The 10,973-nt window shown below is 39.7% G+C and overlaps 1 protein-coding gene across 6 annotated transcripts in view; it reads left to right on the forward strand.

Moving 5' to 3' along the window:
- The window catches only part of CSGALNACT2 (chondroitin sulfate N-acetylgalactosaminyltransferase 2), a 45,837-nt gene extending 35,251 nt beyond the window's left edge, over positions 1 to 10,586 (forward strand). For all 6 annotated transcript variants that reach the window (XR_010577938.2, XR_012417629.1, XM_074001493.1 and 3 more), the window contains 2 exons: positions 2,057 to 2,138; positions 8,228 to 10,586. Coding sequence is in view for 4 of the 6 variants with exons in the window: in XM_074001493.1 (XP_073857594.1) it covers positions 2,057 to 2,138; positions 8,228 to 8,520 (375 nt within the window). In the remaining 2 variants the exon portion in view is untranslated. The remainder of the gene's footprint in view (positions 1 to 2,056; positions 2,139 to 8,227) is intronic.
- The last annotated feature ends 387 nt before the right edge of the window (positions 10,587 to 10,973 follow it).

The following is a 10,973-nucleotide window of genomic DNA, read 5'->3' on the forward strand; positions in this document are numbered from 1 at the left end:
CAGAGGTTGTAGTGAGCCAAGATTGTGCCACTGCAGTCCAGTCTGGGCAACAGAGTGAGACTCTATCTCAAAATAATAATAATAGAGTCTAGTCATAATTTTGCCACTAAAGTTTTGTCTCTCTATATATTTTATTCAACATGTATTTATTGAAAGCTTGCCATGTGCCTAGCATTGTTCTAGGTACTAGGAATAGAGCAATTAACAGAATCCACAAGTCCTCCCCTCAGGGAGCTTTACATTCTAGAAGGGGAAGAAGTTCTCCCCCTCAGCTCAAAGAAAAACAAATGGAAAAGAAAAATGCCAACCTCATCCATCAGCTCCAGTCTGAACTGAGCCCTCAGGGCTGCCTGGTTCATTCTATGTTTTCCTGTTGAGTCTCCTATTCTGTACAGCAGCAGTTTCAGACTGTGCCCACTCTTCTCAAAATCTGTCCCCTCTACAGACCTTGATATTCCTGCTATCTGCAGGAATTTCTGTGTAGGGGCCATACAGATCACTCAGATTCATTATGGCCAGAACCAACTCCATGTTGTTCCTCTCTGGGCTTCCCCTTCCCCTGGGCTTCATCTTGGTGATGGCACCATTACATACCCACTGTTCAGCACAGAATCCTGCTGTCATCTTGGTCGATCCTTCTCCTTCACTCACCATTACATACTCACTGTTCAGGACAGAAACCTGCTATTGTCTTGGTTGATCCTTCTCCTTCACTCCCTACTCCTGCCCATTCAATCACTTGCGGACTTCTGTGAAGTCTCTGACCTAAATCTTTTCCACATTCCACATCCATACACTATTTTGCTTTCTGTACATACCACAGTAGCATACACTAGCAACTTTCCATCCCTAGTTATAGCTGTTGCCTCTTTGTAGCATGTATCACCACCTAAAATGTATATTTATTTATTTACTATTTTCCCACCCAAACAAAGGTGCTTTGAAGGCAGGGACTTTGTCACCTCTGTTCACTGCTAAGCCCCAGTTACTAGAACCATATCCAAAAGATCAAACACTTGTTGAAAGTATGAATAAAATAAGAGGTTTATCAGGCTTCAACTTGTAAGTAGAAGTGATTCCAAGGACTCAGTGTCATCAATGCCCTGGTTTTAAATTTCTTTCTCTACTTAGACTTCAGTGGTGACAGCTTCATATTAAAGCTGGTTTCTCACATGGTAGAAAAGGACTTTGGCAGTTCCAAGCTTCATAGCTGCATCCTGCACTAGAGGTCAACAAATGTTTTCTGTAGAGAGCCAGATAAGAAATATTTTAATCTTTATAGGCCATACAGTTCTGCTGCAACTATTCAACTCTGCCACTGCACTGTGAAAGCACCCATAGACAATTTGTAAACAGATCAACACAACTATGTTCCGCTAAAATTATTTACAAAAGCAGGCAGCAGGCCAGATTTAGCCAGAGGCCATCGTTTGCTGACCCTGCCCTATGACCAAGTGTCCTTTCTAGGGAGTCTCTTAGAAGAACGAGGGAGCTTTGTTTTCCAAAGTTCCCAACAACCCCCCTGGTTTACCTACTTGGCCTGACTTTTTTCAAATACCTATTAGTGAGCCAGTTCCTATGGTAAGTGGGGTGAGACTCTCTCACTAGTATAGAGACTCATGGCCCACTCTGAATCTACTGGTGACAGCAGCTTCCCAGAATTCATGGGCTGCCCAGGGCCAGGTAATTACCAGAACAAAACTGTACCAATAGGAAGGGGGCTGGGGGAATGGATGCTGGGTAGGCACCAGAAAAGGTCTACTGTGTAAGGCTGATCATGTGTGTTACAGTTTGTTTATGCAACTGTTGTCCTAGAATGTAAGCCCCTTGAAGTCAGGCACCGCACTAATTATTAGTAACCTCAGCTTGCACCTTGTACAGGCTTTGAGTTCTATTTTTATTTGTTTTGTAAAGATTTAATAACATAAGTGCATGTGATCCTTAGTCACAAATGACAGGAAAAAAAGTATACATTAGAAAATAATTTGTTTCATCATTGATTAAAACTTCTTCTGCTTCTTATGGAATTAAATTGATTTTTTTTTTTTTAACTAAGGTTCATAAAAAGGATTCTGGCTTTTGGCGAGATTTTGGCTTTGGAATGACTTGTCAGTATCGATCAGATTTCCTGAGCATTGGTAAGTATACTTTACATTTAAGGATAGGACTTTATTTATTCCAGGCTTAATGGTATTTTGCTAAAAGTTCTCAGATCTGTTTTCCTACTAAATTATGAGTGTCTAAGGTTAGCTAAAAAGAGAAACTGGATATACAAAAGGCAAAGTAAGTTTATAATTAATGTTTTGACTAGGAAAAAAGGTCATAAAGATAAAGTATAATATTGTGCTTTTAAAATCAAAACACTTGTTTTTAAAAATATCTGTTTAACTTGTTGCCTGTATTTGCAGTTGTTTAGAGTACTCTTACAAAAGCTTTCTCTATAACTTTACTGTTCTGCCCATGGGTTGTTACAGTTGGAAGTAATCTTGGTTGTCTAAACCAAGGACTTTCACACTTTTTTGAGATGAAACCTCCTTTACTTGTCTAGTGAACTGTTACACAAAATCCCAGTATTTAATACAAATGAAAGAAGACCTGCTCTCTCTAGCACTGATTGGAGTTAGCGTCTTGGAATCACACCTTAGTCGTGCATTCTCCTAAGTCTAAAGATGGCCCATGAATAATTTGTTCTAACCATCCTCCATGCCAGCTTCAGTCTTTCTTTCTTTCTTTTTTTTTTTTTTTTTTTTTTGAGACAGGGTGCTCCTCTGTTGTCCAGGCTGAAGTGCAGTGGCGCGATCTTGGCTCACTGCAGCCTCTGTCTCCCAGGCTCAAGCGATCCTCTCACCTCAGTCCCTAAGTAGCTGTGACCACAGGCATGCGCCACCACACCCAGTTAATTTTTGTATTTGTTTTGTAGAGGTGGAGTTTCACTTTATTGCCTAGGCTGGTCTTGAACTCCTGGGCTCAAACGATCTGCCCACCTTGGCCTCCCAAAGTGCTGGGATTACAGGCATGAGCCACCATGCCCAGCCCCCGGCTTCAGTCTTACCCATCAAAAAATAAAGTGTCAAAGAATAGTTTAATAAAGCAGGCTGAAACCTAATTCCATGTCTTTTGATTCATTTAGGGCTAGCTGCCTTTCTACAGCATACAAGTCATAGAATATATTTTATATACATTCTAGGTCCATATCACGTTCGTTTTTATAATCAACCTTTTGTTTTGGAAATCCCCCCCACCTTGTCTCCTTATCACTGTAACACGTGAATAATGGAAAATCAGGAAATAACAATAAAAGGGGCATTAAATTAAACTGATGCTCTTTTCCTTGATTTCTGGCTTAGTTAAGCAAGAAGCATTTCACTATTCCTCAAAAATAGATTTGCGTACATTTTTTTCAGCAGTATGTTAAATGCTTTGAGTTCCTTATCTCTTTTATGACAATTTTATTGAGATATAATTTACATATCATAAAATTTACCAATTTAAAATGTACAGTTAACCGAGTCATGTAGCTATCACCACCATCAAATTTAGAGCATTATAACACCAAAAAGAAACCCCATACCCATTAACAATCACTCCTCATATCCCACCAACCCTCTTTTCCCCCAAACCTAGGCATCTACAAGTCTACTTCCTATAGATTTGCCTCTTCTGGGAATTTAATAGAAAGCAAATTATACAACATGTGGCCTTTTATGACTGGCTTCTTTCCCTTACATAATGTTTTCAAAGTTCTTCCATGTTGTGACATGTGTTAGGTACTTCATTCCTTTTTATAGAAAATGTTCTATTGTGTGGTTATACCACATTTTGTTTCTCCATTTGTCAGTTTATATGCATTTGAGTTGTTTCTGCTTTTTGGCTATTATAAATACTGCTGCTGTGAACATTTATGTTTAACTTTTTGAGTGGACATAGATTTTCAATTCTCTTGGACATATATCTAGGAGTAGAGTTGCTGGGTAATACGGTAACCCTGTGTTTGACCTTTTGAGAAATTGCCACACCGTTTTCCAAAGTGGCTACGTCATTTTACATTCCCACCAGCAGTGTTTTAAGGGTTCCAGTTTCCCCACATCCTCATTAATACATGTTGTTATCTGTCTTTTTGTTTCTAGTATCACCCATGATAGTGGATGTGGTATTGGTTGTGACTCTGATTATAATTTTTCTTATGATTAATGTTGTTGAGCATCTCTGTCACTCCTATTAGACTCCACTGACGGTTCACTAAGTGCTGTCTTGTTTTTGACAATGCTCTGGGGTCATAAATTGCTCCATAATCTGTCCCTACTAAATTGGGCCCTTTTGCAGGGATAGTTTTGCAGCAAGTCTTTGAGATTTGTTCAGACCCTGGGAGATATATTCTTACTCTCTCTCTCTGTGGTTCTCTCTAGTAAATTAGCTGGCCTACAGTTTAGCTGTTGCCCTCCTGGAGTTACCAGCCTCTTCTTAATTGCTTACTACCAAAATCTCCATTATTTTCAAGAGGCTGGAACTTCTCTAAACTCTGAACTTCTCTACATTCTATTTTAAATAAAGTCAGTTCCTTAGGGAAGAACTTTGGAGCAGTTTGTTCTTACGGACTGCCTCTCCCCCTTGGAAAAAAATCCATGAGGTTTTGCCCTGAGGATGGGGACAGTGACATACTTATCATTAAGCAGAGTGACCATCTCTGTCCTAATGAGCAGGACACTGGGTGGGGGCAGAAGGACCCCCAGTATTCTCAGCTGGCCACACCTGGAAGTGGAGCTTCCACCCTGTTGCTGTGGGCTGGGTGAAAAAGAGCTGTACCTATTTGGAACTTAGACTCTTTATTTGGAGTTTCTGTTCCTTTCTCTGTTTCCTTTCCTCCTGGTATTCCCATTATGTGTATGTTACATCTTTTGTAGTTGTCCCACAGTTCTTGGATATTTTGTTCATTTCATTTTCAGTCTTTTTCTTTGATTTTCTGTTTTGGAAATTTTTATTGTTATATCCTCAAGCTCAGAGATTGTTTCTTCAGCTAAGTCTGGTCTACTAATAAACCCATCTAAGGCATTCATTTATTTTGCAGTGTTTTTGATCTCTAGCATTTTTTAAAATTCCTTCTTAGAATTTCCATCTCACTGCTTATATTATGCATCTTGTGTGTTATCTGCTGTTTCCATTAGAGCCCTTAGCGTATTAATCATAATTGTTGTAAATTCCCAGCCTGATAATTCCAACATCCCTGCTGTATCTGAATCTGGATCTGGTACATGCTCTGTCTGTTCATACTGTGTTTTTCTTATCTTTTAGTATACCTTGTCATGTTTTCTGTTGAAAGTTGGACTTGATATACTGGGTAAAAGGAACTGCAATAAATAGGCCTTTGATGATGTGGTGGTGAAGTATGGAGGGAGTGGAAGTGTTCTGTAGTCGCATGAGTCTCAGTCTCTTAGGGATCCTGTATCCCAGACTCTGAACTTCACACATGCTTCTCAATCTCCCCTCCTCTCCTGGACAGGATAACTAGAAGGGGCTGGAGTTGGGTATATTTCTTCCTCCAAGTCAGTTAGGCACTGATAAAACCCCAGCAGGTTAGGCTCTAGTTAAATAACTTCTTCTAAGGACAGGCCTTGTTAATAATGACAACATGCTGCGGCATACTTTAAAATGATTACCTTTTCCCCTTCCCCACTGCTGGACGCATTAAGAGATTTTTCTCTGATCTTCACCATCGAGAACCTGGCAGAGCTCCTAGAGGTAAAACTCACATGAATATGGGGGTCCCAATATGACTGGGTCCTCCTGGAGTTTTTTAACTCTCAGACTTGCCTCCCCTGAGCCTCCAGCAATTTGTCAATTACAGTTCGGGTTCTCCTACCTGGGTACTGGTTCCCACAGAGATTTCTGCTCCAGTAAGTTGGAATTCTTTGTATCTGCCTATCTGTCTCACCAGTTTTGAGGGCAGCGGTTTACCCTGTGACCTCACTTCCCTGTGAGAGACCTAAGAGGAGTTGTTGATTTTTCAGTGTTCAGCTTTTGACTTGTTAGGATGGAGTGATGACTTCTTAGCCCCAGACATGCCAGACCAGAAACTGGGAATGCCCCATTTCTTTTAAGTATATGTACCATCTCTAATTTTCTAAGAGCTTATATCTACAAGGAAGAAAAGCTGATATGTCTCAGACATAGCATTTAGTAAAGCTCTGATTATTTAATACTTTTCAGAGATCTCCGGATTATTGTCCATCCTGTTAATGTGAAATTAAGTGGGATAGAATTATTTGACAGGAGCCAGGCATGGTGGCTCGAACTTGTGGTCCCACTTACTAAGGAGGCTGAGGCAGAAGGATCATTTGAGCCCAGGAGTTGGAGGCTGCAATAAGCTATGATTATACCTCTGTACTCCAGCCTGGGCAACAGAGTGAGACCACATCTCTGAAAAATAAAAATTATTTGACGGGCCAGGCACAGTGACTCACGCCTGTAATCCCAGCACTTTGGGAGACCAAAGTGGGTGAATCACCTGAGGTCAGGAGTTCAAGACCCCTGACCAACGTGGTAAAAACCCATCTCTACTAAAAATACAAAAATTAGCTGAGCGTGGTGGTGCATGCCTGTAATCCCAGCTACTTGGGAGGCTCAAAAAAAAAAAAAAAAAAAAAAAAAGTTGTTTAACAGATGGCAGGGCATAGTGACTAACACTTGTAGTCTTAATGCTTTCAGAGGCCAAGACAGAAGGGCTTAAGGCCAGGAGTTTGAGACCATCCTGGGCAACATCGTGTAAGCCTGTCTCTACAAAATTTTTTTTGTAATTGACCAGGTGTGGTGGCACACACCTGTAGTTCTAGCTACTCAGGAGGCTGAGGCAGGAGAATTGCTTAAGCCCAGGAATTTGAGGTTACAGTGAGCTATAATCATCCTACTTCACTCCAGCCTGGGTGACAGAGACCTTGTCTCTAAAAAAATAGAATTAATTTGGAAGCCTCACTCTTAATTAAAGAATTTTTTTCTAGGTTTTTAAGAATCAGTTTTCTAGCTCTTCAAAAAACTGTGGTTTGCATTCTCCCTGCATCTTTAAAACGTTAGTTGTTTAGCTTGAACCTGGCTTGAAAATAGTCTCAACTTCATCTCCCGTTTTATGGGTCTGCCCACTCCAGTTAGCCTTCTGCCCCATCACTCTATCAAAATTGTTCTGGGTAAATTTATAAGTAACATTTAGGCTGCCAGGTCCAGTCAGTTCTTTTTAAATTCTTCACTGAATAGCACACACTTGACAACTTCTTCCTCAAGACACTTTCTTCACATGGCTACTCCAATGGCACCTTTTCCAGAATTTTCTCCCTCACCTGGGGCCACTTCTCAATCTCTTTTCCTGACTTTCTCTACCTCTATTTAATCTCTAGAAATTGGCATTTCTTAGTGTGTAGACCTAGGCCTGTTTTCCTTCCAAATTCCTTCAGGAATTTCATTCATTCCTATAGCTTTAAATAATCTATGGACCCATTCTCAAATTTCTATCTCCAGCTTGGCCCTTTCTTCTTTTTCCCCTCTGGGGAGTTTTTCTATAGCCCAGAAAAGCATGTGTCTCAAAGGATAGAAAATGTAGCTGGTCTCAGTGGCTAAAGCCTGTAATCCAGCACTTTGGGAGGCCAAGTGGGCAGATCACTTGAACCCAGAGTTCGAGACCAGCCTGGGCAACATGGTGATACATCTCCACAAAAAAAAAAAAAAAAAACAGCCGAGTATGGTGGCATGCGCCTGTGGTTCCAGCTGCTCAGGGGGCTGAGACGGGAGGATCGCCTGAGCCACGGAGGTCGATGCTGCAGTGAGCCATGATCACACTACTGCACTCCAGTCTGGGTGACAGAGTGAGACCCTGTCTTAAAAGAACAAAAAGAAAACATAAAAATTTAATGGTGGTGAGATTATAGGTGACTTGTATTTTCTTCTCCTTTGACTTTCTGTAGATTTTCTACAGGACTGTGAAATTTACAAAGTTCTTAAATATTTAACCCCATTTTGATACTCTCAACAACCAATCTTGAGCTCCTTGAGTCCAAGTGTCAGCTCAAAACTGAACTTCCAGTGATTGGAAGTCACTCCTCCATGCCAGGTGTCTCATGCTATCTTTGTGCCGAACCATCCCATCCCTTTTGAAGCAGAACGTTTAAACATTTATATATATATATATCCCTGTGCTCTGGCTAATAATAGGCAGATATTTATAGTGTCAGTTTTGATCTTACAGGTGGATTTGACATGGAAGTGAAAGGTTGGGGTGGAGAAGATGTTCATCTTTATCGAAAATACTTACATGGTGACCTCATTGTGATTCGGACTCCGGTTCCTGGTCTTTTCCACCTCTGGCATGAAAAGCGCTGTGCTGATGAGCTGCCCCCCGAGCAGTACCGCATGTGCATCCAGTCTAAAGCCATGAATGAGGCCTCTCACTCCCACCTGGGAATGCTGGTCTTCAGGGAGGAAATAGAGACGCATCTTCATAAACAGGCATACAGGACAAACAGCGAAGCTGTTGGTTGAAATCATAATTAATGTGTTACTGTGTGAACCACAAACCAGCACTATTTATTTAGCCTTACTTCTACTTCCAGATGCAGTGCCTCTTTTGGAAAAGACTTGTTTATTTTTCATATTCTTTCTGACATTACTTTAGCAATTCAACTTGATGTAAGAAGAAAAAGCAAATGTTTCAACATGAAATCTCTGTTTTGTGAGAATATTGCACTATGGAATAATTGACAAATTGAAATCTCACATTTGTCCCAAAAGTTGTTTTGAGTTAGTTCTACCTGGTGCCCATGTTCTGACTGTGTGTGGGATGGCATGGTGTCCTGATTGCATCTAGGTGGAGCAGATGGAATGTGCTGGGCCGCTGTTGGGTGGAGAGCAGCACATTCTTACAGAGGAGATGGAGCGTTATGAGCATAGTGTGTGGACAGGTATCTTCACCTGCCCACCCCTGAGTCAGCCTGCTTGATTTGATAGCTCAAAGAATCCTTTTCCACTGAAGTAGAGGATAATTAATTGACACATCTGAAATCCCCAATCAGTCAATCAAGAGAAAGGTAGAAATAAAAACTCCTTAACTTAACTGTTGCTTACACCCTGAAAGTCTGTTTTTAAGCAAATGGGTAATAGTAGAAAATAGGTTAGAATCTATGGCTTGATTAAAAATATAATGTTATTACATTATCATTTTCAGGATTAGTAGTCAGAGTTGCTGTAAACTATTTTGAACAAACAGAAAAGAACATGGAAACATTTTTAACAGAGCATTTAATTATGTTGGAGTACAGGATCCTAGCTGTGTCTGGGAACATTAGTTTATGTTAGCCATCTACATCAGGGTCTTCCCATGGTGGGTCAGAATAGATGAGTATAGCATGGTTTTGTTTGTTTTTGCTTTCAATTTTCTCATTTGGCATGGATCCGTATGTATTTACTATCCTTTTTTCTAATGTATTAATATATGCTACATTTGTATTTGCATTACTATAATACTTTGAGTTGAAAAAGAGTTTCATTGTGGAGAGAAAAAGCAAATGTATGCCACAAGATCACTCTGATTTGAGAAAAGGGAGGAGGGGAAGATAGTCTGAATGGAAATCTGAAATATGGAATGTTTTATAGAAATATATCACTTGTATATAGAATGTTTTAACTGAGGTATAAATTAATGAGACAAAGTGAAGAAGAAATTATATTCACATAGGACTGCACTACATTATTTATCACACATGGATCTGTTACCATCAGGTCAATTCCTAGTATGCATAAATTTTTTAACCTTTGGCTTTTAAAAGAGACCTATGTTGAAAACCACTGAAAATTCACTGAAGAAAAATCATTATTCTTTTTCTCAGTAAATCATATAATCTGAAATATTACAAATTTCAAAATTCTAGGTGCTATATTAATTCAATATTACAATAACTCTTACCCAATTATTCTTACAGATTTTAAGTTGTGGTTTAGTGATTTTTTTTTTTTTTTTTTTTGATACGGAGTCTCACTGTGTTGCCCAGGCTGGAGTGCAGTGGGGCGATCTCTGCTCACTGCAAGCTCCGCCTCCCAGGTTCACTCCATTCTCCTGCCTCAACCTCCCGAGAGCTGGGACTACAGGCGCCTGCCACCTCGCCCGGCTGGTTTTTGTATTTTTTGGTAGAGATGGGGTTTCACCTTGTTAGCCAGGATGGTTTCGATCTCCTGACCTCGTGATCCGCCCGTCTCGGCCTCCCCAAGTGCTGGGATTACAGGCTTGAGCCACCGCGCCCGGCCCGTGATTTTTTTAAAGATGTGTGAAATGTTCTTTGCAAAATAATTCAGGCCACTGTCTCCTTTTATGTATTATTATAATTATTTATTATGAAGACCATTGAATTATGATATTTAAAGTGAGAGAACTTAATTATTTGCAAAGGTAAGTTACAGCTTGTTTTTTGAGAGAATCAAATGAGTTTACTTTCGTTCCTCTTGTTTTTAAACTAGCTTGTAGTTTAAAGATGGAAGCTAAGCAATGGAAATGTTATATGTTTTTGACATTTATTAAATGGTACCAATAAAGTATTTTATTATCAAAAGTTAAATGAAAATGTGATAAATTTATTTCTGTTGTAAAGTATAAAGACAGAACATTACACATAACATGTAACTGTGTACTTTAAAAATAAAACAGCAGTGCCGCAGCTGTTCAGGTTAAAATATGGGGCATTACCGGGGACAGGTCCCTTGTGCCCCTTCTTGATCACCTGCACTCACCCTCTCCATAATAGTCATGCTCTAATTTTTGTGATAGTTTTTACTTGTTTTTCTTCATAGTTTTCCCAGTTACGTATCTCCCAACAGACTGTTTTGCCTGGTTTTGAATTTATATACATTATTATTTCATTATATATTCTCTTTCATTCAGTGTTTCTGAGGTTGACTCATGTTATTCTCAAAATTAGTCAATTTTTATTATTGAATAGTATTTC

Source organism: Macaca fascicularis, chromosome 9 (genome assembly GCF_037993035.2).
Source record: "Macaca fascicularis isolate 582-1 chromosome 9, T2T-MFA8v1.1".
In the NCBI taxonomy this organism is placed as follows: domain Eukaryota; kingdom Metazoa; phylum Chordata; class Mammalia; order Primates; family Cercopithecidae; genus Macaca; species Macaca fascicularis.